The sequence below is a fragment of the Ascaphus truei genome, assembly GCF_040206685.1.
Source record: "Ascaphus truei isolate aAscTru1 chromosome 12 unlocalized genomic scaffold, aAscTru1.hap1 SUPER_12_unloc_8, whole genome shotgun sequence".
Taxonomy (NCBI): Eukaryota; Metazoa; Chordata; class Amphibia; order Anura; family Ascaphidae; genus Ascaphus; species Ascaphus truei.
The window spans coordinates 192,272-218,600 of NW_027453844.1; the positions used below are offsets into that span (position 1 = coordinate 192,272).

Sequence of the window (26,329 nt, forward strand, 5' to 3'; positions counted from 1 at the left end):
CTTGCCAGGCCCACGAGGAGAAGATGCTGCTCCTGCAATGGTACATGCTGCCTGGGATAGCCACAGCCACAAGAGTGATCCACACGCCAGCGCGCACACGGATGCACCACAACAGGCTCGCAATCCAGGTACACCCACGCGGAAGAAAACAGCCCCTCACACTGGCCAGCAGCCATCACGCATCCACGCCAAGGAAGAGGCGACCGCACAGACCGTCCCAGCAACTACCTCAGAACGGGGCAAACGCGCCGACGTCTCAGGTCTGACAGACATAGCCAAGTACATGATCCGGCGCGACTTGGTGCACGCAGGACTCATCAGCTTCGACGACCGCCCTGAGAACTACCGGACGTGGAAGTTCACGTTCAAAGATGCAATCGACAGCTTGGACTTCTCAGCAAGGGAAGAGCTCAACCTGTTAGTCAAGTTCCTGGGGAACGTATCCAGGGAGCAAGCGCAGAGACTTCGGACGGCAAACGCACATCAACCCCAAGTAGGTCTGGACCTAGTGTGGGAAAGGCTAGAAGAGACCTATGGCAGCCCTGAAGCAGTCGAGGATTCACTCTTCAAAAGAATCGAGAGCTTCCCCAAGATCACGAATAAAGACTACTCGAAGTTATGGGATCTTGGAGACCTGCTGCAAGAACTGGAGTTCGCAAGGAAAGACCATTCTTTAATAGGTCTCAACGCCCTAGATTCAGCTCGTGGAGTGAGACCCATCCTGGAGAAGCTACCCTTCAACCTCCAAGAAAGGTGGCTTTCACAAGGCTCCAAATACAAAAGGGAGAAGCAAGTCGTCTTCCCCCCATTCTCATTCTTCGTGAGCTTCATCCGCGAAGCGGCAAGGACAAGAAACGATCCCAGTTTCATCTTAGGTGCGCAAACCACATACAGTGCGAGCAGCCTGAAGAACGAGAGACCAGCGACGAGATATGGTAACCCCCAAACACCCGTCTCGGCCCGCAGGACGGACGTGCCTCCCACGACCCAAACTACTCCCGATCAGTCAGTCGCCGGAGACAAGGAACCAAGGGACCCAAACAGGGAATGTCCCATACACAAGAAGCCACACCCACTCAACAAGTGCTTTGGGTTCAGGATGAAGTCCCTAGAGGAACGCAAGAGGTTACTTGGAGAATTCGGAGTCTGTTTCAAGTGCTGCGGTTCCACTACCCATCTAGCCAGGGACTGTAAGGAAGAGATCAAATGCACAGTGTGCGAGAGTGACAAGCACGTGACAGCGTTACACCCAGAGGCGATGACACTCCACCAACTCAAGAACCCATCCTCCATAGCGGAGCATGGCGGGGAGAAAGAAGAAGGAGAGTCAACATCCGTCACATCTCAGCGCACTGAAGTTTGCGGAAAAGAAGGTGACAAAATGTCCTGCTCCAAAATATGCCTTGTCGCAGTGCACCCCCAGGGACAACCTGAGAAGGCTATTCGGATGTACGCAATCCTCGACGACCAGAGCAACCGATCACTGGTCAGGTCAGAGTTCTTCGACATGTTTAACATACAAGATGGTGCTTCTCCTTACACTCTCAGAACGTGCGCAGGGCAAATGGAGACCACAGGGAGAAGAGTGAATGGCTACACCATATGCTCAATAGACGGCAAAGTGAACATGCCCCTTCCCACACTCATCGAGTGCAACCACATGGCCACAAACAGGGACGAGATACCCACACCAGACGTGGCACTCCATTACCCCCACCTCAAAGGAATAGCCAACCACATCCGGCCGGTGGAACAAGACGCCAAGATCCTGCTGCTGCTCGGTAGGGACATCATGAGAGTACATAAAGTCCGTAAACAGCACAACGGACCCCACAACGCGCCATACGCCCAAAGACTCGACCTAGGATGGGTGATAGTGGGCAACTCGTGCACTAACAAAGAGCACGGGCAAGACTACGTCGATGCCCGCAGAACGGAGGTGACAGAATGTGGACACACATCTCTCTCTGAACCATGTCTTGGCCATCTCCAAGTGACCGAAGGGCCAAGTGAAGAGGAAAGACAAGGTCATACCCCTGAGACCAACAAAGACATCCTCACGCCGATGGGATGCGACAATGGCTTAGGATGCTCAGCAGTCCAGACAGCCAAGGATGATGAGTCGACTCCACCGAAGGAAGAGAGGAACCTCCCAAAGGTGACCGACAAAGGGATCGTCCTAAAAACAACAAACAATCAGACAATACTCCCGCGAGCAAGGGCACAATTAAGACGTACAGTTGTTCCTCTCCACAGAGTATCAAGCAACAGAGCAACCAATTGCCACGGCTGGCATAGCCGCAAAAGATTGCGCCCCACAGGCGAAGCCACAGTGTCAAAAGGACTGTTCGTTCAAACACGTAAGAGGGGACAATTGCAGAGACATTTCCCAAAAGGATTTACAAGGACAAAAGAGACTGTTCTTCGTCATGTCCAGGGAGAAAACAACCTCCCGATGGCAGTCAACAAAGAAACACAAAAGCGTTTCACCAAACTACGCGGAGATGTTCTCGTGCAAGAGAAATGTACCGATGAACTACGGTGCACAGCGTTCCAGACAACAAGGAACGATGACAAACAAACACCCTCGAGGGAAGATAGAGGATTCCCGAGGTTAACTGTCAAGGAGCTCTCTAAAGACGGACTAAGCAGTCGGGTGACTCCGCTACCATTCCGTTCACCAAGGAGGCGCTTCCCAAACAATGGAGAACATGCCATCTCTAGGTTCACCTCGCACCTCTGCGGCCCACAAAGGGAACCAGAGACCAAAAATAACTTTGTGGTCTTCATCCAGAAGATATTCTTTACCGGCCACGCAAAGCCAGCACCTCTAATGGAGGAAGGCAAAGAATGTCGGTACCTCCAATCACCTGGGGCCTACCACCCTCCGGTACCCGATCAAATCCGGGTAATGTTCAACCCCAGCGCTCAGCTTCAGGGAGTCTCCCTGAACGACGCCCCCTTTATTGGATTACATTCGACAACCAGTTTTCCAGGGACAGTAATCCGCTCCCACAAGGAGCCAAAAGCCCTCTCCTTCTGCCAAACGCCAGGTGATAGAGCAACAGGCTGCCACGGCTGGTATACCTACAAGGGGATACACTCTGTGGGTGAAACTACAGTGACAAAAGGACTGTTCTCTCACAAGACTAAAAGGAAACAGTGCCAGAGACTTTTATACAAAGACATTGTGGTGCAACCAGCAAACCTGGAGCTGTGCATCCACCCTGCATCCTTTGCCAAAGAACCTTGGCCAAGGGACCTTGATACCAGTGATACCGGCCGGTGTCACATCGCTATGTGGACATGGACTCTTGCATTGTTTGAGAATGTGATGTTATCTTTGTTATGCATTGCACATATGTTCCACATATTCCAGTTATATAGTGGTATCTCCAGATACCAGACGGGGAGTGTCATGGAACAAGAATCACATTCCTGCCCGACCCCCCTTCTGCTTGTCAGCTCCTTAAGTTCAGCTGCAGGCATTGGCTCCACATACACACACTGTGCCTGTGTAACATGCAACAATGTTGCATCTTCTGCCTCTGAGCACATAATCAGTGAACTGCTACTGCAGCTTCTCCAGTCCTCCCAGTTAATGGACTTTCCCATGTTCTCCCCTGTCTTTTGCTGACAGTTAGTGCAGTCCCACTCAACCTTTAGTGTGACCCCTGCCCCTCACTTTCTTTTCCACCCCAGATTACAGTGAGTACAGACCTGTCTGCATCCACCCCTGGTAAGGCCTTTCTCTCTTACCTTAGTCTAACCCCATAGAAGCACCCCACATAGAGAAGCACTCTCTGCCTACACTACACCCACAAGTTCCTGTGTTTTCTAATCCAGCAATAAAATTAAGAAAGACATTAAGGACTTGTCATGCTTTGGAAGAGGGAGGACATGAGTTGAGCTTACTGGAACTAATCATACATCATTCGTGACCCTGGTTCCAGGATACTGGCAATACTAGAAAAATTCAGCCAGACCTGGGCACTCTGTGTGAACCTAGAAAAAAACAGAATAATGGTATTCCAGAAAAAATATAAAAAACATCCAACCATATCTCAATTCACACTGGACGACAATGCACTGGAACAGACAGCGAGTTACACATACCTAGGTCTAACAATCAGCTCATCAGGGAAATTCAGCCTGGCCATAAATACACTGAAGGAGAAGGCCCGCAGAGCATTCTACACAATAGAGAAACAGATGTACCACCTCAAACCACCAATACGAATCTGGATGAAAATATTCAACAGCATCCTCACACCCATCCTTCTGTATTGCAGCGAGGTGTGCGGCCCTATAACATTCCCAGTTTACACAAAATGGGATACCAGCCCAACAGAAATACTCATCTGGAATTCTGCAAACACCTTCTCCAAGTACACAGGAGTACATCAAACAATGCATGCCGGGCTGAGCGGGGCCGCTTTCCTCTACTGCTCACTGGACAGAAGAGAGCACTGACATGCTGGGCCCACCTAAACACCAGCCAACTACAGTCTTACTGCTACAGAGCAATGAGAAGCCAGGACCTCCTCACTAAACCCTGTGCCATCAAATAACTTGTCCTCTCACTCCAAGGACAAAACCCCACACAGATCAACAACCTGCCGAAAAAACAAATCAACTCAATCGCCAACGAAATGAAGAAGCAGTATGTGACTAGGTGGGACAATGAAATCCAGCGCTCAAAGAAGCTGGGAACCTATCACAGCCTACAGAGAGAAAACACTCTGGTACCATACCTGGGGAAGGTAAAAGACCCAAAGCAGAGACAGACCCTGGGCCAGTACAGAATAAGTGCCCACAGCCTAGAAATAGAAACAGGCAGACACAGACAGAACTGGAAGCCCCGGGAGATGAGACTGTGCCACAGATGTGAGCTAGGAGTGGTAGAAGATGAAACACACTTCCTGTTGCGTTGCACACAATACTCTGAAATGAGGGGTGCCCACCTAGAGAAACTCACTGCACTTATCCAGAACTTTAATAATATAGAGGAGAACCAAAAAATAGCGATCCTCCTGGGAGAAGATGAAACCACAGCAGAACTGGCTGCACACTATGTCAGCACCTGCCACAGGCTGAGAGATGCCCACTAACCCCCACACCCCTGTGTGAAACTGTTACCCATATACCGTGCAACCATTATACCCTATCCCCTAGTATTCACGCGAGGGCGGGACAGAGGGCGAGACTTCAACTCACACACACACACACACACACTCCCCCACTTACACACACACACTCCCACTTACACACTCCACTCTGGTATGCTGCACCTCCCTCTCCCTCCTCACACACAACCACACTCTCTCTCTGCCACTTACACACACACAGACACCAAACCCCTCCCCTACGCGAGAGCGAGTGTCCGCCCTCTCAAATTCCTCTCTCTCCCTCTTATCAGCGGTGCCGACAGGAGATGAAATACAGCAGTGACCGGGTGGATGCTCTTATGTCTGAAGCCGGCTCACTGGAGTGGTATGCTGCATCTCCCTCCCCCCCCCCCCACTCTCTTACCTGCCATGAGAGTGAGGAAATCCAGCCTTGGGGGCTCCCACCGTCCGCCTCGCCCGCGATACACACGGAAGCAGCAGCAACACGAGTAGCACTTCCTCCAGCCACACAGCGCCGCTCCGCAGACACATCCAGCTAAAGCCACAATCTCCAGGCCTCTCTCCGCCTCTGGTCCCGGCAGTTGCTAGGAGATCCTTAGTGGGGGAGGGCGTGCCTGTATGCGCCTGCGTTGGTGTGTGGCGTAGCGTCACTGCAGTGCCTCCAAGGGATGTCTTCGGCTAGGCTATCCTTACGGCGTCCCGCGTTGCTAGGTGACCCGCTTGATCGTGTCCCGGCATCCTGAAATGAGCCACAGCACAGCAACGGCACTCTACAGGGGGTTAAATGCACTCCTCCGGGCGATCAGGGGTTGCATTTGTCGAACACTGGCCATAATCATGTGTGTGCATGGTCCATCTCAGCTTCAAACACTCTCCGGATAGGACAGCTGATTAAAGAGACAATGCTGAGTGGCCTAGCCGCCCCCTCTCCATGGTTTTGTATGAGAACCAAACCTATATAAGCTCAGAAAGACTTCCAGAGATTCAGAGAAACTCTGCGTCCGGTGGAACCGTTTGTTGACTGTTTTGAAGCAACATGCTCCAGCTGCTGGAGGTCCTCACCCAAGCCTTTCTTAGTTCCTGAGGCCTCACAGTCTGCAAGAACTTATCCACAGGATAAGCAAGCTTAAGCGACATCATGAACTCTAGTAAGAGTTTATGTTCTATGTTTTCCCCTTTTAATTTCTATTGGGCTAGGCCTGTACTATTACCTGTTCCTAATAACTCGTCCCCCTAGGATCCCTAGAAATGGTGTGATCTGCAAGCGGGTCATGACAATGCATATGCAGAAAACACGTCCCCATCAAGCTCTTGCAATATCCACAACTGGGTGTGTTGTCTCAGACAGAGGTAAATAAGGTTTATGTGCAATGCAGCAAGTAAAGTGTGGCATAGATTTCCATATCCCAGTGGTCAGCCAACTACGTTACAGATGCACATCATACACAGATACAGTTGTATTGAGGCATACTCACAGACACCATGCAATGCCGATTTGGCAACCAATTGTTTCCTTGCTGGCGAAAGCTGCTGACCCCTATTTGTAGTAGCACTGGTACTGCTTGTTGACTTCCACAATGGAGGTTGAGTATTGCCGGTAGACCGTGTAATCTTCAGCAGCACACCTTCAATTATAAATGCCATTTACAATGAATGTGTTGTATTACATACAAGCTTCATTACCCTGTCAGAGAGACGACAATACGTCCAAGGGGTATGGACATTCCAAGAGCTTGATCACAACTGTTATAATGCAGACAAATACTTTATGAACTCAGAACAGCTCAAGATACTTCAACAAGTGGGGCGGATTACTTGGCACCGAAAGTCCCCTATGGCCTATTATGGAGACTGAACCAAAACAACATTGTAATTGTGCATTAGGTGAGACTTATATTTGTTTATTGAAGGGCATTCAGGGAGACATACTTCCAATTATACCACTATCCTGCTTATTATTGTAGTTTCTATGCACCTCCTATAGTTTTTTTTAGATTTCTGAGGCATGAAGAAGTGTGGTAACTTTGCAACATAATCCTACATTTCCTATAAGGATATGTAATGATAGCTCAAACTTTTCATTACTGTGCATTGTAAGAGAAAAAAAGAGTGGTGTATATAGCGCTAAAAACAAAACAAATGTGATTATAGATTATATTGACAACAGCGTGAATATTATATAATAGGCAAGGCTGCCAGGAACATCTAACCCAAACACAGTTAGTGAAACACAAAAAAACAAATACAGACCGGCGCCTTAGAGTCCAAATAGGTGATATATAGAAAGTCCAATGGATGGCTTGGGATATCCAATAAATGGTGATCTAGTCCAGTGGACAGCAGATTCCTCAGCAGCAAAATTGATATGCCATGCAGGGAAGACAAGAGAACAAGATCATAGTGTAACAAAATATGGTTAGAACATATAACATATAAACATAGACAAACAGACACAAATAACACTGAACAAGTAGGCTGACTAATAAATGAAGATTTAATAAACACAGTAAAAACCAGCAAGCTGGTAACGAGCAGGTATAGGATCCGGTGTTTTTAAAACCGGAATCCTACTTACAGCAGGTCCACAGGATATATGCAGGTGAATGGTGTAATGGTGGTCCCGCGACAGATGTTGGTGGACGTGTGCCACGTGTAGAGTCCTGCAGGCACCTCCTCGGGTTGCTGCCGAAGATGCGACACTGCCTTCTCCTTCACAGGACGCCTTCCGTTTGCGCCCGGAACTGCGTCACAGCGGGCGGGACAACACACCGGATCACACTGCAAATGCCAACTCCTATGCACCGCAACTCCAGGAACTGCTGAAACAGTCTGCTCCTCTACCAGTTCAGCTGGTGAATAACTCTCAAAGGCCCAACGCGTTTCGTGCGCATGCACACTTCTTCAGGGGCCCTGAAGGAGAGGCAGTGTCGCATCTTCGGCATCAACCCGAGGAGGTACCTGCAAGACTCTACACGTGGCACGCGTCCACCAACATCTGTCGCCGGACCACCATTACACCATTCACCTGCATATATCCTGTGGACCTGCTGTAAGTAGGATTCCGGTTTTAAAAACACCGGATCCTATACCTGCTCGTCACCAGCTTGCTGGTTTTTACTGTGTTTATTAAATCTTCATTTATTAGTCAGCCTACTTGTTCAGTGTTGTTTGTGTTTGTTTGTCTATGTTTATATCTTATATGTTCTAACCATATTTTGTTACACTATGATCTTGTTCTCTTGTCTTCCCTGCATGGCATATCAATTTTGCTGCTGAGGAATCTGCTGTCCACTGGACTAGATCACCATTTATTGGATATCCCAAGCCATCCATTGGACTTTCTATATATCACCTATTTGGACTCTGTAAGGCGCCGGTCTGTATTTGTTTTTTTGTTTTTTTACTGTGCATTGTACCATAATTTACCACACCATTGTTTTAGCATAGCACAATTATCGCCAGTGTATATTCCTCTCCCCTGTGCCTTATTCTGTCTGGTGTAATTGCTAAGTTCCGATTATAAGACAATGATTAAAAGATGGGCCAATGGGGATCATATTAATAAAGGTTAACCCATTATCCCTATCTATCTTAAGGGATCCTCAGGGGGTTAACCCAGTATCCCAGAGAATAATGTGATTGGGTTTATGTACCTCCCTGATTAGAATGAGTATGTTTTGCTGCTGCCCATGTGTGCAGGGCTGGTAATCACTCAGCGAGCCTGCACACACAGAGATAGGGTCCTGCTATCAGGAATGTGGGTGGGGAAGTGCCCCAGCCATTGTTAGGAGTGGGGAGGAGCGCTGACTCAGGTCTGGGGAACAATGTCTCACCGAGTGGTGCTATTGTTCAGTCCAGATTCTGAGGCGCCTATCTCTGAGGGATATATATTGGGTTGTCTTTGGGAACCGTTGCTGGGTATAAGCCCCGTAGGTACAATTTCTATTTGTCAGTTTGAATTTCCCACACCTCTTCAAACCCACCTCTGTGGGGTGTCTTAGGGGCACAGTCACCTGCTGTGTCCCGGATTGGCCGATCAGACGAGCCTCTGCTCGGTGATTAGTCAGCACCCCGTCTTCCATGCTTTGCTATTAAGACAGGTAACCTATGTAAAGACAGAAAGTTACCCCCTGCACTTCAATCATTGGGTAGCAATAAATGGGGAAATAAATATACATAGTGAAAACTAAATCTATAAGAAAAAGGAGACTTTTGGTTACATCCTTTTATCAAATAATGCCAAGCTTGGTAACCAACTTCAAGGTAAGTCTCAATAGCAGGTCCCTATGCTAAATGCATATACATGTTCTGTGAAATATACCCTGTAAAGAGCTGCCAATTTCTCATTACTATGCCATTCGAGGTTTGTGCCGGAGATAAACCAAAGTGAGGCGTGTAAGTGGAGGCGAGCAGGCGATTTGAACTTGCTATAGTGCAAATATCATCCCTGGATTACTGCGCTACCCACAGCGGACGGAGCGTGGAAGCCTCCCGGGTTAGCCTTGGAAGTGGTGCCTGGCACCTAGTTGAGAAAGTATTCCCTGTTTGGGTGAGTTTGTGCCTAAACTGTGGGTAGCGCCGTCTGTCGACCTCATTCAAAATGTGTGTGTGTGTGTTCCCGATGTTAAGTGTCCTTGTCTCCTGTGACTGATATCACAACCTGCAAATAATATTCACCTCCCCAGGACCAGCTGTGAGATGAGGGCCGGATCTTTTCCTGGGAGTGCGTCTGTTTCTCTCCTGGGCTTTGCATGTACAGTAGACCGTTGGCATCTCGTTTATCAAGGTTACGTTTCCTAGACAATGGAAAATTAAATAGAAACGTGTTATTGGGAGTTTTTAAACCCCACTATTTTGGGGTGGGGAGGGGGAGATATTTTGCACACCCACAGATTCCTAGTTTATGGTTGTGCTACTCCCCAATGTTGCTGTGATTAAGGCTAAACAGCTCCTATAAAAATAAGAGTTTTCTAAGAGGTTTCAAACATGATGTAATGTCAATGTTTCTCCAGAAGAGGAAACATTGAGGAATTCAAAATAAAATGTAATATATAAATAAAAATAAATATAAATAAAAAGGCAAAACCTACATCTCAGATAACAGATTTGTATAATGAGTCCATGCACTTCTCCATCTCACCATTATGTGTCTGTAGTGACGATGATGGGATAAGCTGCCTAACCAGGATCACCTTACAGTGGGGGATTTGTGGAGACTAATTAGCAGAGAAATCATTATCCTCCTGACAATGATGGATGACATTAAACTATGAGGTCACATAGAAAGCTATCACAGAGCCCTTACCCCACCTCCTCCCACCCCCTCCGCACAGCACTAGGTACATGGCCGCCGCTGCTTCTCCTCTTGCTCCTCCGTCTTATTACATGAACCACATTCACCCACCGTGCAGCCTCCGAACTAAAGCCCGGTGCGCGGGGATCACGGGAGATGTAGTTCCGGGGAAGTGAAGCTGGGAGTCAGGGACATGCATAGTAATATATTGCAATGGAGACCTTACTGCGCATGCGTATTAAAAGAGTCTCGGTCACCATAGAGATGATAGAGGATGCACTTGGCGGCCATGATTACTTTGGGCAGATCCCTTTGAGTGTAATGATAACTAAGGGCAGAGGAATGAGGCAACCAAACTGTGCAAAAAAATGTGACTGGAATAACATGGGATCTTTGAATGAATATTACGGAGCTTGGATTTAGAATAGAGACAGTAATTGAATAGGTGTAAAAATTTCACAAGTGATGTTGGGATAGTGAAGGAACAGCCCAAGTGTTTCTTATTAATGCGAGTTATACATTTGTGTTTTGCTGCCTTTCTCCCTCTATAGATGTTATGGGGAATGTGGCATCTCTGGCAGTCTCAGCACCTGTACATGTATTTGTGTGTTTTGCTCAGTGATCATTTTGCAAATTCAGGATTTTACTCAATGTTTTTCATTACATTATGGGCTATTCAAGGGATTAAACCTAAATGTATCAAGAATGATGCAGCAATGTCAGAGTCCTATTGATTTGGACTTAATTCGCCAATTCTATTAAGGGAAGCCACACAACGTGCAGTGTGTCACAGAACTATCTGGGGGTGAAACCTGATTCAGATCATGTGAGAAATCCAGGTCTCCGGGATACACGTTATTGCCAAAGCAATACCGCCACCGTGTGGTCTGTGTGTGAATGGCAGATATTAAATCCTTTGGCCCTTTTTATCTTCTCTGTATATTTGTGTTGCCTCCGAGACCAACAAACCGAGTGTGTTACACAATAAATGTGTGGTTTTAGGATTAAAAAAAACAGGACGTGATAAATATTTGCGATTTAGAGTTCTGACAAGTTATCACAAAACCACTTCAACTGCTACTGAAATCTGAGGGAACACAAGACAATGAGAAATATCACTTGTTACATTTTGTATAACGTTTTTTTTTATGTAAATGGAATAAAAAATGTTCGACAAACTATAAAAGGCCAATTCTGATAATGCAAATGAATGTGCTCGTATCTAACGCATGTGGCAAACACGGATTGCATGGTCTGTTACTAATCCCAAACTGCACTAGGACTTTCCCCCGATCAGATGCGTTATATAACACGCGGGTGTGAGGGCATCATTTCATGCACACTTATTCTGACACGTGCACATATCTGTATTTTAGTGAGGCTCAAAAAAAGTACATGAGGGAAAATAATCGCAGGTTATTAACCCCAAATCCCACTTCCCGAGCACGAACTCCATTACTAACACAGCAGCGCCACCCTGTGGGATGTGTGTGACCTGCAGATTATCTGAAGGGGATTCTCGGCGATTGTCACTTTGTCTGCGGTTCTCCCGCCTCTTACTAACAAAACAACACAAGTGCAGCAAACACGTGGCTGGGTAGGAAGCCAGAAAGAGCTAAAAATACATCACATAAGATACTTTATAATATATAATAGCTACAAAAGCAAATAACTGAGAAATTGCAATGTATAATAGAACACTTCCCTTTTATCCCGAGCACAGATGACATATGAGCATATCTCTTATAGTGATAAAGTGGGTGGCTCTTAGAAGAGCCTTTGTGTTTGTGTGTCAGTGATGAGATCGGGGTTACTTGGCGCTGGTGTACTTGGTGACCGCCTTGGTGCCCTCGGACACGGCGTGCTTGGCCAGCTCTCCCGGCAGCAGCAGGCGCACAGCGGTCTGGATCTCCCGGGAAGTGATGGTCGAGCGCTTGTTGTAATGAGCCAGACGGGACGATTCCCCTGCGATGCGCTCGAAGATATCATTCACAAAGGAGTTCATGATGCCCATGGCCTTGGAGGAGATGCCGGTGTCAGGGTGAACCTGCTTCAGCACTTTGTACACGTAGATCGCGTAACTTTCCTTCCTGCTCTTCCTACGCTTCTTCCCATCCTTCTTCTGGGTCTTGGTCACGGCTTTCTTAGAGCCCTTCTTGGCCGCTGGCGCAGACTTGGCTGGTTCAGGCATGTCGGGCGATGCTTCTTCTCCAAACAGCAGAGAAACAATGTCACCTAACTGACCGTTCTGTTCTGACTGACAGATTAAATCTGTCAGTGGTGATATTGGATACCGAGGCTTGAGCCTCATTACTCCAAGTTCTCTTGTTGAGTGTATTGTCGCACTCTTTAGGAAGCTTCTTGATCTGTGTTACTTGCCACAGTTGAGTTGGTTTCACAGGTTCAGCGCTGTGATGGGTCGTGGGTAGCGGTCAAATGGGTTTGCAGAGATCGCAGCAAGCTTCTTGATCAGCAGGTTTGAGTTCTGGTCCAGTTCCTTGTAGAATTTCTTGTTGAGCTTCTTTAGATGTTCATCTAACATCTCGATACCCAGTTCCCTATGAAGGTCTGCTATTCTTGTAGGAAGTGGAGCGTTGGACGCAATCCGCAGCGCCTTGTTCTGTAATTTTTGGAGAGATGATCTTTGATGTTGGTGGCAACCACTCCACACCGGGGAGGCGTATGTCATTGTGGGTCTAATGATCGCCTTGATCACATTGACTTTGCTCTTGATGGGCATGGTCCTTGTCTTCAGCAGAGGGTACAGTGCTGCCAGCTTGGTTGTTGCCTTCTGTTGAATCTTCTCAATGTGGTTTCTCCAGCTTAGTTTGCTATCTAGGATTACACCTAGGTAAGAGCTGTTTGGCTCCCATTTGACAGCCTCTCCGTTGAGGGTGATTGGCGGGTGTGCCTTGATCCTCTTTTTGGTAAACAGTGTAGCTGTAGTCTTGCTGGAGTTCAGTCCTACTTGCCAGTCGCTGTACCATGTTGATAGCATGTCTAGTGCTTTCTGGATGTTCTTAGCTACTTCTTTCTCTCTGAAGGACTGGGAGATGACTGCCACATCGTCTGCGTAGAGTGCCAGTTGAGTCTTGTGGAGGTCTGTGGGGATGTCATTCATGAAGAGGTTGAAAAGGAAAGGTCCCAGGACTGATCCCTGTGGCACGCCAGCGCGGATGGGGCGTGTTGTTGAGAGCTCTTCTCGCACAGCCACGTGGAATGTGCGCTCCCGCAAGTAGCTTGCAGTCAGCTTAATCAGGTAGTTTGGGAATTTCAGGTTGATCATTTTGTGCAGTAGTCCTTCATGCCAAACTCTGTCAAACGCTTTGGCCACGTCCAAGAAGACAACTCCAGTTGATTTGTGGATGTTGAACCCATGGCTTATTATGTCAACGACTCGCAGCAGCTGATGGTTGGTTGAGTGGTCCTTCCGGAATCCAAATTGCTCCTTTAGTAGAATGTCACCTAAACCCCCAGCAGCTCTATTTATAGGAGTCCTATGCAAACTAGCAGCCCCTGCATTCTGTTCTTCTATTGGCTGACTTTATCATGTGACCGTTTATGACATCATCAGTTTTCTTTCAAATTACATGATTGGTGGTTACAGGATTATGGAACTGATTGGCTGTTTTCAAAACTGACCAATCACAGAGGAGTTCAGCTGCTGTCTGAGTGTATAAATAAGGGCACAGGGGGCGGGGTTTGTCACTTCTCCTGTTACCTGAGCTGCTGTCTGAGTGATACACGATGTCTGGAAGAGGCAAACAAGGCGGGAAAACTCGCGCTAAGGCCAAGACTCGCTCATCTCGGGCTGGGCTGCAGTTCCCAGTAGGCCGTGTGCACAGGCTGCTTCGGAAGGGAAATTATGCTCAGCGTGTGGGGGCCGGAGCCCCGGTCTATTTGGCCGCAGTGCTGGAGTATCTGACCGCTGAGATCCTGGAGTTGGCCGGTAACGCTGCCCGGGACAATAAGAAGTCCCGCATCATCCCCCGGCACCTGCAGCTCGCTGTGCGGAACGACGAGGAGCTGAACAGGCTGCTCGGAGGGGTCACCATCGCTCAGGGGGGTGTCCTGCCCAACATCCAGGCTGTGCTACTGCCCAAGAAAACCGAGAGCCACAAGCCGGCCAAGAGCAGCAAGTGAGCTTCACCCCCGAGACCAGGAGCAGAGATCCCCACATACCCAACACAAAGGCTCTTTTCAGAGCCACCCACAGCATCAAAAAAGCGTTATAGTATTTCACATTTCCTGCAGGACATGTTTTTATTATATTTCTATCTCCATTCTAAGTCACTTTAATGGTTTATGATAATAGTTCTCTTCATTTGTAAAGTAATGTATAATTAAGTCCATGTATGTGGAGGTGTCAGTTCTGTCATTAGAAACAGTACTGCGTTTGATACGACACTGCAGAAAGCAAATCAATATTTAATACCATAAAGGCACCTACTGTATATATAACTTGGGGGTGAACTTTAATTACCGACATGATGATTTTAAGGGAAAAATCCCATAAAATTGATGAACTGATTAAAGTGCATTTAGTTTGCTGGAACCATAACTATAAAGCTAAACAAAAAAACTGTTTATAGTTCATCGCTAAATAAATTAAAACAAAGTAGTGTAGCATGGCTAATACACTATAAAGTTTGTTTCTGTTTGTAATTATACAAAAGGCGCAACGTGTTGGTATTAGGAGTCTATTTTTGAAACAATTTACCACACGGTGGCGCTGTTGGATTAGAAATCGGTATCTTCATTACTTGGCTTGTGAAGGCTAAAACCTGTTTTTATATCGGACACAAATTCGCAAGCCATGAAGGTTTATTATACTGAAAATGTATATAATGTATCATTAAAGACAAGTGAGTAACATTGATGCAAGAACAATTAAAAAAAAAAAATATTCAACCAACGTTGTTTACAGATTGCCCTCGAACATGCAAAATCAAGTCATATTATAATTAATGTTGACATGTTAGAAAATAAAATAGCATAATGGTATAGAAAGATTCAATAACCAAAAGGCAGAACACATAATTACAGCATCTGGTCTTCGAAATAAACAGCACAAGTTTTTTGGAGGTACAATTTATCAAATTAATTCCTTTATGAGCAAGAACAATAATCAGAATTTATTTTTGTACCACTAATATACTCTGTGCTATAAACTAAAAATTACAGAACCTGTCCCTTGTCATTTTTTTTTTTAAATCTGAGGAACAGCAATGTCATGTACGGTCCATCTGTGAGTATGTGGCCCATATACTCTCTGTCACGGACCGCACACAAGTGAGCATGTGATATGCAACCAGGGTTAATACACACGGCTACTCTAGCCAACACACCTTTCTCCTGCACAAAGTACTTTCAATATGTTTATATTAACCCATTACTCAATTGCAATCCCATCTATGTGCGTACATCACTGGCTAATTTTGGCAAAATATGTAATTATTTACCAGAGTCTCAGGTCCCTGTTTATTATAGAAAAAAAAAATTGTGCACTTAACACACAATCAGTTGTAGCTAAATGTGGCAGCAATGAAAATACTCTGTACAAAGCGTGCACCAGTTTATTCTGAGCCCCAACACATCACTTATTAAATGTTTTAATACCCCCGTCCATGGTCAGTCCGGAGTCCCTGGGCTCTGTTCCCTGTGTGGGAGCTGGCGGCACTCACAAGCCAATCGGATCTGGACTCAATGACCGGTTTGGCAGCGTGCTGCCACATGCCGTCTAAGCTCTGATCTGACAGCAAGGTATTGCGGAACTGCCGACTGTGCTCTGGCTCCTTGGCCCTAGTCATACTGGCAGGGATAGGGTTGTCCGTTTGGTCAGGTTACACCCAGCTTACTTTACTGGTCTCCTCCAGGACATCCAAGGGATGAACTCCAATGTCCGGGGACTGATGGTTTCATTCTTGGGACCCTGAACAAACAAAGTGTCAGAGGTGGCAAGGTCTCAAGTCTGACAGCAGGTCACAGCCACAATGGGAAATAAAATTGGCAAATAGCCAAGGATAGCGTCGCACCACGAGCAGGAACAGGTGAATAGGGTGTGGTAAAAACATAGTTATTGGCAACCAGAGAAACACACTAACACATTTCGCTCCCACAATAGGGCACACTCGACGGACACACTCTACCCCTATTAGTGGCACATAAAATTGCCCTAATCAGTTCCCAACAACATGTTGGTGTTATGGCCTGGGAGGTCTGTGCCATTACGGATGCTCGGGGCCATGCCCTAATCGATGAAAACACGGGCCATCTGCAGGGACTTAGGGGCACCATCGGACAGGTGGCAGATGCTCTGGCCCAAACATATCAGGTTGGACAAGAGTGATGACCGTGCCAGGGTCCAACTTGCTGACCACCATCATAGTTCTGGTGGTATAAGGGCACAAATATTTCAACCGCACAATGATCTGCTCTAGCCCAATGGTGGCTCCTCTTTGTGTTGCAGCACAGGCAGCAATCTCGGCAGCCTCGGAGACTGGGACCTGGGTTGCCTGGATGATATGGTGGGTCACCTGCTATTGCTTGAGCATGGGAATGTGACTTACCCTGGCGTTTATATGAGGAGCTGGGTTGTGGGTCCCATCGCAGGTGGATCGGTTCAAAGTGCAGTGGGGCAAACCACCCTCAGATGGCACGCCCTGTTGAAACCAAAGCATTGCCACTTATGGGTAAACTTGGTGGTCGGGTTCTGGAACTAGGGGGCACTGGGCAGCTCCACAAAGATGCATCGGACCTTGGGGTTTATGTGTGCCGAGGAGGTTGGTGGCCAGGAACTGGAACACTCGGTTGGGGTTGTTGCCAGAATAGGAGTCGAGCCGCCATGAACTCATCCGTAATCTTGGCAGTTTGCTGAGCCATTGATGGTTTGCCATCCATAATGCATTCACTCACCTCCGGGAAATGTTTGAGTACAAATTGCTCCTTCACGATTAGGTTAAGGAATACATTGAAGGTACTCACTGAACACACAGTTACTCAACTCTTTGCATGATGGGCTGACCGGGCCACAGAGTCAGTGTGCAAATCCGTGGACCCCTTGTGCATGGCATGAAACTGTGTCCAGTAAGTCTCGGGCGTGATCTCATACTGAGACCAGAGCAGTGCTTTTACCACCTGGTAGTCACCAGCATCCTCCCAAACCATTGCTTGATAGGCTTCCATATCTTTCCCACGCAGCTTGGGGAAGAAGCCTGTCACGGGAGACCAGATTTTTTAACACACTTCGCCAACTGGGGTCTGAGGGAGAAGAATCTAGCCTCAACTAGGTGCAGGGGACTGCTTCAGTAGATTAGCCCTGTACAGCTCCTTCTCAGTGCTATTGTCCCAATTGCACTATTTAAAATCCCGCCAGTCGCCTGTCCGATCAGCTTCAAAACTTGTCTGGTACTCTGATCGGCTTCTCCCCTTACATAGCTCTTGGGCTCCTATACTTTTCATGGAGTAGGGGCAACCAGCCAATCGGAGGACGTTGTCTTGTCCGGCTGTCCAAATCAGAGGAGGGGGCCGGCTTAGTCACTCTTGACCGCCCCTCGAGTAGGGAGGGTCAAGCGAGTGGGAAATTTGAAATAGCCAATGGAAATTGTGCCTATGGGACTCAGACCCGGGAACGGTTGAACTAGCCAGCCCCATACATCCCGCTGGGTAGGCACCTCAGCCTATCAGGTGAAACAAGTATTTGCACCAACGAGAACCAGTTTCCCGGACCTGATTACCATCCCTTTCCTGCTCACCATTGTCCTCATACTCACACCGACCCCACCTTCTGTCACAAAGCAGCTTTTCTCCGAAATGCTAGCAAAACAAAAGGCAGTGCTGGCTGCCTTACTAAATGTATGGGGAACATACTACTACAAGGCACAAAAGTGCTTTTTTTTTACCGATACAATCCCTGTTCCCAATTCCTACCGTTTTCCCCCTTCTAGAGATTACACAGTGATTAGCTCTTTTCTGGAAGAGGTTACACAAAATACATTATACACAGGCCAAACGAGCCTCACCGAGGTGGCTATTACACACAGTTTTTGGGTATCCAGCCGGGCTTCATCTTTATTATGTGAGGTTGGCTACCCCATACCATCAAATATCCCCCTTTAAGATGAAGGCTCTGGGAAAGCTACCCCATCAGGTGTCTCTCCAAGGCTGAAGACCCTGGAAGTCCGTTTATCGGGGCTGGGATAATCATGCTGGGAATGACTATTGGCGTTGCTGTGCTCATTGCACTTTTTTGTGTTGAATGGTAAAATTAAACTCCTGGAGGTCACACCAACTTCCCATTTTCACCTTACACCCGCTGCAACAAGCTAAGGGGTTTGCGATCAGTGATCACAGTGAAAGGCTTCCCGTAAACATGACCTATAATTTCTTGAGAACCCACACATTGTTGAGACTCTCTTTCTCGATTGTGGCATAGGTGACCTCCCAAGGCAACAGCTTGCAGCTTAGGTAGGTGAACATATCCTTGCTGCAATCCTCACCTACCTGGCTTAGCACAGCACTGATGCCATAAGTTGAAGCATTGGTTTGCACCAAGAATCGCTTGATGTTATCGAGGACCACCAGGATCAGAGCACTGGCTAGAGCATCTTTGAAAGCCTAAGGGGAAGGGCAGTGGGAACAGCGCTAATGCAATGAAAATAAAAAATTAGTGACAATTAGACAACAAATAAATATAAATACACCCCTAAATAATGAGGTGAAGGCAGCCAGGAAAAATAGGTGACACAAACCAGAAAACACAGTAAAAACAGATAAACCGGCGCCTAAAGGAAATAAAAATCTGACCAAATATAGTCCAATTCAAAAGGCTGGGATGAGTTCCATGGAAGTGTCCTCAATGTAATCTCAGACAAACAAACATGTAAGACGACAACATGAACGAGAAAAAAAGAAAGAAAAAAAGATCATAGTGCAACTAAATACAAACAACAAATCACTGATATAGTATGCAAAATAAGACAGCAGTTTAATACAATGATTAAAAAGTAAATATAAAACAACAAACATGTGCTAGTTGGGCAGAAACCACTTATGAAGTGATGGCATCCAGTGGAGCTAAAATTGAGACCCTACTTACAGCAATGCTGATATATGTATACGCCTGTAGCTCAATCACACGTAACACTCCGGGGCCTGGAGGGAGGATGATACAGCTCGACCACCTAGAGACTCTGCACCGCTGGGAAGCACAACTCCTGTGGCTCCACGCCGCCAGCCGCCACAACTGTCCTTAAACGCGGGTCAGCTCTTGGGTAGGAAGCCGCCCAAACTCAGTGCCGCCGAAGGACTCACTGGGACAGTCACGCAGACCAGAGGTCTCGCGATAGTCAATGACGTCACCGCTGTGAGCCGGAACAGGGGAGGGATGCACGCAAGTGCTAAGGGCTCAGACAGCCAAGGCCACGGAGGGAGGTGGAAGGGCTAACAGGGAAGGAAGCCAAAATGTCTCTGCCAGAGAATAGTCCACCCTACGCGTCCTTTGCACCAAGAATCGCTTGATGTTATCGAGGACCACCAGGATCAGAGCACTGGCTAGAGCATCTTTGAAAGCCTGTACCGCTGCCCACACTCAGGAGACCAGGTAACTAGCACCAACAGCATCTTCTTTGTTAAATCAGTCATGGCTTGAGCCAGGGCACTATACTGGGGCAAAAACATCTATACTGGGGCAAAAACATTCTATAGTAGCAGGTGGTACTTATAAAAGTGATTACCTGCTTTATAGTGTGGGGGACCGGCCTGTCCACTATTGACACAACTTTCGTGGGCTCAGGCTTGAGATGTCCCCGGCCTACCCGGTAGCTGCGGTACAATACCCCCGCCATGCCGACTTGGCACTTGGATGGCTTTAGTGTCAGGCCATCCTCCCTGATCCTACACTGGCGACACACTTTATTCGAGCACGGCTAGTCCCGCGAATTCGGGTATACTCGGGTGTATTCAGGTTTCTGATAGTTTTCTGCCAGAGTGCATTGCGTTATTTTCCGGCCGGAATTTAAGCTTTTTATTCCGGTTGGTTACAATACTGCAATGCCGTCAAAATACACATGGTGGCGCTTGCGAGCTATTCTCTGTGAAGCCGTCCCCTATAATGAATTGTAATGCAGTATATACTGTATACTATATACTGTATATACTGTATAACAACAACCCCTGAAAGCCCTAACATACAGTACTGTACAGTACTGTACTGTACTGTATATGCACATACATAAATGATACTACTGTATGGGCGGCGGGGGCGAGATGTGTTTGCAGCAGAGAGAGATCCGCTGCTCTCTCTCTGCGCAAACATCCGCACATTAAAAATTATTTGAAATACATTTTTATTGATAGTGTAGATGTGCAGGGGGTCTCCGGAGCTAAACCGCGTTGGTTTTAGGTCTGGGGACCCCGTGCCCCCCGAGATACAGGCCCATTTAGGGGGTGCCGGTATCCCTCTGCGTTTAAAGGTCCCGATCACGTGACTGCGGCCTGTAAACCAAGCAGAGCAGAGGGATACCGGCACCCCTTAAAGGGGCCTGTATCTCGGGGGGCACGGGGTCCCCAGACCTGAAACCTGTGCGCTTCTGCTCTGGAGACCCTCTGCACATGTACACTATCAATAAAACACATACAATAAACACTCGTTCTTTACCTTAGCGTCTATGCGCTATGGTAAAGAAGCATTATTTTAATAATATTGTAAAGTGAGCAGGGGGTTCCATGAGCCAGAAATTAATGCTCAGGGAACCCCCCCCCCCCCTGCTCCTGATCAATATTATTAAAAATATGGAAAATGCTGCGTCATTACCATAGCGGATAGCCGCTAAGGCAATGAAGGGGTTAACCCACCGTGCCCGCTTTATTGTGTATAGTGGGGATGGGTGAGGGGGGTATTTGGCCCTTGGAGTGAGTTTAGGACTTGCGGGAGGGGGGGGGGGGTTGCGGGTGCACTTAACCCCTTTCACGACCGTAGCAGTTAATACCGCTACGGTCATGAAGGGGTTAAGCCCTCCCGCTACCCCCCCCCCCCGCAAGCCCTCCCCAACCATCGTTGGGGCGAATACCCCATTCACCCACCCTCCCGCAACCCACAACAATAAAATACACACAGCAGCCGCCAAAAAATAAATAAATAAATGACAATAAATACATTTGAAATACATTTTTATTGATAGTGTAGATGTGCAGGGGGTCTCCGGAGCTGAACCGCATTGGTTTTAGGTCTGGGGACCCCGTGCCCCCCGAGATACAGGCCCCTTTGGGGGTGCCGGTATCCCTCTGCGTTTAAAGGTCCCGATCACGTGACCGCGGCCTGTAAACCAAGCAGAGCAGAGGGATACCGGCACCCCCTAAAGGGGCCTGTATCTCGGGGGGCACGGGGTCCCCAGACCTGAAACCTGTGCGCTTCTGCTCTGGAGACCCTCTGCACATGTACACTATCAATAAAACACATACAATATACAGTATAAATAAACACTCGTTCTTTACCTTAGCGTCTATGCGCTATGGTAAAGAAGCATTATTTTAATAATATTGTAAAGTGAGCAGGGGGTTCCCTGAGCCAGAAATTAATGCTTAGGGAAACCCCCCCCCCCTGCTCCTGATCAATATTATTAAAAATACGGAAAATGCTGCGTCATTACCATAGCGGATAGCCGCTAAGGCAATGAAGGGGTTAACCCACCGTGCCCGCTTTATTGTGTGTAGTGGGGATGGGTGAGGGGGGTATTTGGCCCTTGGAGTGAGTTTAGGACTTGCGGGAGGGGGGGGGGGTTGCGGGTGCACTTAACCCCTTCACGACCGTAGCAGTTAATACCGCTACGGTCATGAAGGGGTTAAGCCCTCCCGCTACCCCCCCCCCCCCGCAAGCCCTCCCCAACCATCGTTGGGGCGAATACCCCATTCACCCACCCTCCCGCAACCCACAACAATAAAATACACACAGCAGCTGCCAAAAAATAAATAAATAAATGACAATAAATACATTTGAAATACATTTTTATTGATAGTGTAGATGTGCAGGGGGTCTCCGGAGCTGAACCGCATTGGTTTTAGGTCTGGGGACCCCGTGCCCCCCGAGATACAGGCCCCTTTAGGGGGTGCCGGTATCCCTCTGCGTTTAAAGGTCCCGATCACGTGACCGCGGCCTGTAAACCAAGCAGAGCAGAGGGATACCGGCACCCCCTAAAGGGGCCTGTATCTCGGGGGGCACGGGGTCCCCAGACCTGAAACCTGTGCGCTTCTGCTCTGGAGACCCTCTGCACATGTACACTATCAATAAAACACATACAATATACAGTATAAATAAACACTCGTTCTTTACCTTAGCGTCTATGCGCTATGGTAAAGAAGCATTATTTTAATAATATTGTAAAGTGAGCAGGGGGTTCCCTGAGCCAGAAATTAATGCTCAGGGAACCCCCCCCCCCCTGCTCCTGATCAATATTATTAAAAATACGGAAAGTGCTGCGTCATTACCATAGCGGATAGCCGCTAAGGCAATGAAGGGGTTAAGGCATAATAAACAATTAATACATTCAATACATATTTTTCACGTCTGTGTTAAAACTCCCTGCCTTCTCTCTAATCTATGTAAAAACCCCTCCCCCTATTCTCGCTTTTAAAACGCCCTGCCTTCTCTCTAATCTATGTAAAACCCCCTCCCCCTATCCCCCTATTGTGTGTGTGCGTTAAGCTTCCCTGCAAGCTATGTAAAAAAACCTCCCCCTATTGTGTGTGTGTGTTAAATCTGCCTGGCCTGTGTTTCTGAGTGCTGAGTGCTCTGCGTTTAAAGGTCCCGATCACGTGATCGCGGCCTGTAAACCAAGCAGAGCAGAGGGATACCGGCACCCCCTAAAGGGGCCTGTATCTTGGGGGGCACGGGGTCCCCAGACCTGAAACCTGTGCGCTTCAGCTCCGGAGACCCCCTGCACATGTACACTATCAATAAAAATGTATTTCAAATGTATTTATTGTCATTTATTTATTTATTTATTTATTTATTTAGATTTATTTATTAATTGTGCTGCTGCTGCTGCAAGTCGTAAACTCACACCAAGGGTCAAACACCCCCCTCACCCCCAATAAAAAAAAATCACGCACAGCAGCCCCACAATTAATAAATAAATCTAAATAAATAAATAAATAAATAAATGCCAATAAATACATTTGAAATACATTTTTATTGATAGTGTAGATGTATATATATATATATATATATATATATATATATATATATATATATATATATATATATATATATATATATATATATATACTGTACAGTATACACTATATATACACACATGATGAACCAATAGTACAAATACATGTAGAATGGTTATCAAAATCATACTGTCCTACAGATAACGCTTCTCTATACAGACAATAATAATAATCCATTTAATAATCCTACAGTAACTTATTTTACAATATAAAACATAACATTACAATCCACACAGTACATTGCATTTATATTGTATACTGTAAATGATGCATAGCATTAAATCTATGCACCATATACAGTACTGTACATTCTGCAAATGAATGTTAACAATATAATTGCAAGCTACTCTACCAGTAAATACTGTACAAACACTTCCAAACAAGTCAACTACAGTATTTTAACCAATCAAGTAAACCAAAATCAATATATACTGTAAGTACCAACCAGAAAAGACAATTTAAAACCAAACTAACCCTTACAATACCAAGGATTACATCTATCTAATTGTAAAAAACCTTATACATTATACACAGCATTGTTTAAAGCCCCCTCCCCCTAATGTTTCTGTTAAGCAGATTACACTGAAGGGACAGAGATATAAAGGCCTAAAGCCCCTTCCCCCCCTAATGTTTGTGTTAAACAGATTACATTGAAGGGAGAGAGATGTTTCTGTTACCAGTAAATCTCCCTCCCTGCATTGCTAACCACCCTCACCCCCTACCCACATACCGTTAACCCCCCCCCATCCTGGCCATGGCCCCTCCGCTTCTGCAAAACAGACACAAAAATTAAAACATACAAAGTAATGTCCCCTAACCCCTTAATCACCATAGCGGTTATTAACCGCTACAGTCATGAAGGGGTTAACCCACCCTCACCCACCCACCCTCACCCACCCACCACTCGGGATGCCTACATACCCTCCCACACTAACCCCCCCACCCGTGAGGCCTAACCACCCAGTCAGTACCCACAAGGGAGGCCTACCCACATACCGTTGGGGAAACACCCCACCCCCACCCCAGTACCCACAATAAAAACAGTACAATGACCCACAATAAACAGCATTCTATTTATTAAATACATTACCCACCCCCTGTGCCCCCCCCCATAAATACAAGATTTATTCTTTTACATTCAGGGTCCATAACGCAGCCCCACGCTAGTCCCCGGTGGGCTGGCAGGGCACCTGGACAGACCTACAGTTTACCAGCAGCATTCCACAGGTTCTGGAGGCCTGCTGGTGGATCCTGCCAGCACCATGGCGCCCAGGTGGTCTCCTTGGGTCACCGTGAGCCACAATTGGGTCCCCACGGTAGGCCCAAGGATGTCTGGGAGCCCCGGGTCAAACCCACAGGTGTCTGCGGGGCCTCGGGTGGTTCCCATGGGGGTCTGGGGAACTCACGGGTGCTCATTACGGGTCCGCGGTGCCCCCACAGAAGTGGGACCACACATCATCATCCCCGCACCTACGGGTCGGAGGTGCCCCCACAGAAGTGGGACCACACATCATCATGCCCGCAGACTACGGGTCCGCGGTGCCCCCACAGAAGTGGGACCACACATCATCACCACACATCATCATCCCTGCATGTGTCACCCGTGGAACCACCAGCCTGCTACCCTTTAGGATACCCGAGGATTCCCCGCGGGTGGTCTCCAGAGGTCCCACGCAAAACCACGGAAGTAACCCTGAATGTAAAAAAAATAAACCTGGCCTATACATTCAATACATACACCCTCCCCCCCAACACCTACAGTACAATAATGTGCAAAATATCTATTATCCAGATATGGATAATAGATTAATTGCCCATTATTAAAAACATTAACTAGCATATACAAATAAATAAAGTACTACTGACCTCATCAATACGAAGTGTCCGATGCCAGCGCCTTCCTTCTCTTGCCCACACAAAACATAGCCAAAACCAAGCCAATACATTGCAAGTACAGTACATTCAGATATCAATTAACCCCTTAAACACCTTATCAGATAATAACCGCAAAGGTGATTAAGGGGTTAAGCCACACAGGCCCGATACCCACCCTCACCCATGAATTTGTACTGTGGCTTCATCATGCAACTATATATATATACTGTATATATATATACACAGAGAGACAGAGAGAAAGAGAGAGAGAGAGAGAGATATATATACAGTATATATATATATATATATATATATATATATATATATATATATATATATATATATATATATATATATATATATATAAATACACACACGTTATATACACACCCATGATAAACCAATATACAGTACAAATAAATGTAGAAGGGTTATCAAAAGCACTGTCCTACAACCAAACTCTTCTCCATACATACACACTAAATTAAAATAAATTTCCTTTAATATTCATAACTGATCTCTCAATCTACTGTAAATCATCACTAAACCTCTGAAAAGCCATTTAAACAACTTACATTCCAATATAAATAATGCCTAAATATCTACTGTATGCACCATATACATTCTGCAAATTACTGTAATCAACCAAGTAAACAAAACTCAATTAGCAATCAGTATTTACATCCCTAAACAATTAAGACTAGATCCCGAACAATAAAATCATTAACAAATTCACGCCTAGAGCAGAACAATTAAGCCTTTGAAAAAATATATGTACCGACAAAAATACAACCTTTCCAAA

General features: G+C 46.7%; 2 protein-coding genes across 2 annotated transcripts; one reads left to right on the forward strand and one right to left on the reverse strand.

Moving 5' to 3' along the window:
• Positions 1 to 12,232: 12,232 nt before the first annotated feature.
• On the reverse strand, positions 12,233 to 12,613 carry LOC142473878 (histone H2B 1.1-like). The gene has a single exon (XM_075580820.1). It carries the CDS (start codon positions 12,611 to 12,613, stop codon positions 12,233 to 12,235), a length of 381 nt encoding a protein of 126 aa, XP_075436935.1.
• A 1,556-nt stretch (positions 12,614 to 14,169) lies between these two features.
• Positions 14,170 to 14,565, forward strand: LOC142473880 (histone H2A type 1-like). The gene has a single exon (XM_075580821.1). The coding sequence runs from the start codon at positions 14,170 to 14,172 to the stop codon at positions 14,563 to 14,565; it is 396 nt and encodes a 131-aa protein (XP_075436936.1).
• The last annotated feature ends 11,764 nt before the right edge of the window (positions 14,566 to 26,329 follow it).

Excerpts from the sequence above, each read along its gene's own strand:
- LOC142473878 (XM_075580820.1), bottom strand. The coding sequence starts at position 12,613 with ATGCCTGAACCAGCCAAGTCTGCGCCAGCGGCCAAGAAGGGCTCTAAG.
- LOC142473880 (XM_075580821.1), top strand. The coding sequence starts at position 14,170 with ATGTCTGGAAGAGGCAAACAAGGCGGGAAAACTCGCGCTAAGGCCAAG.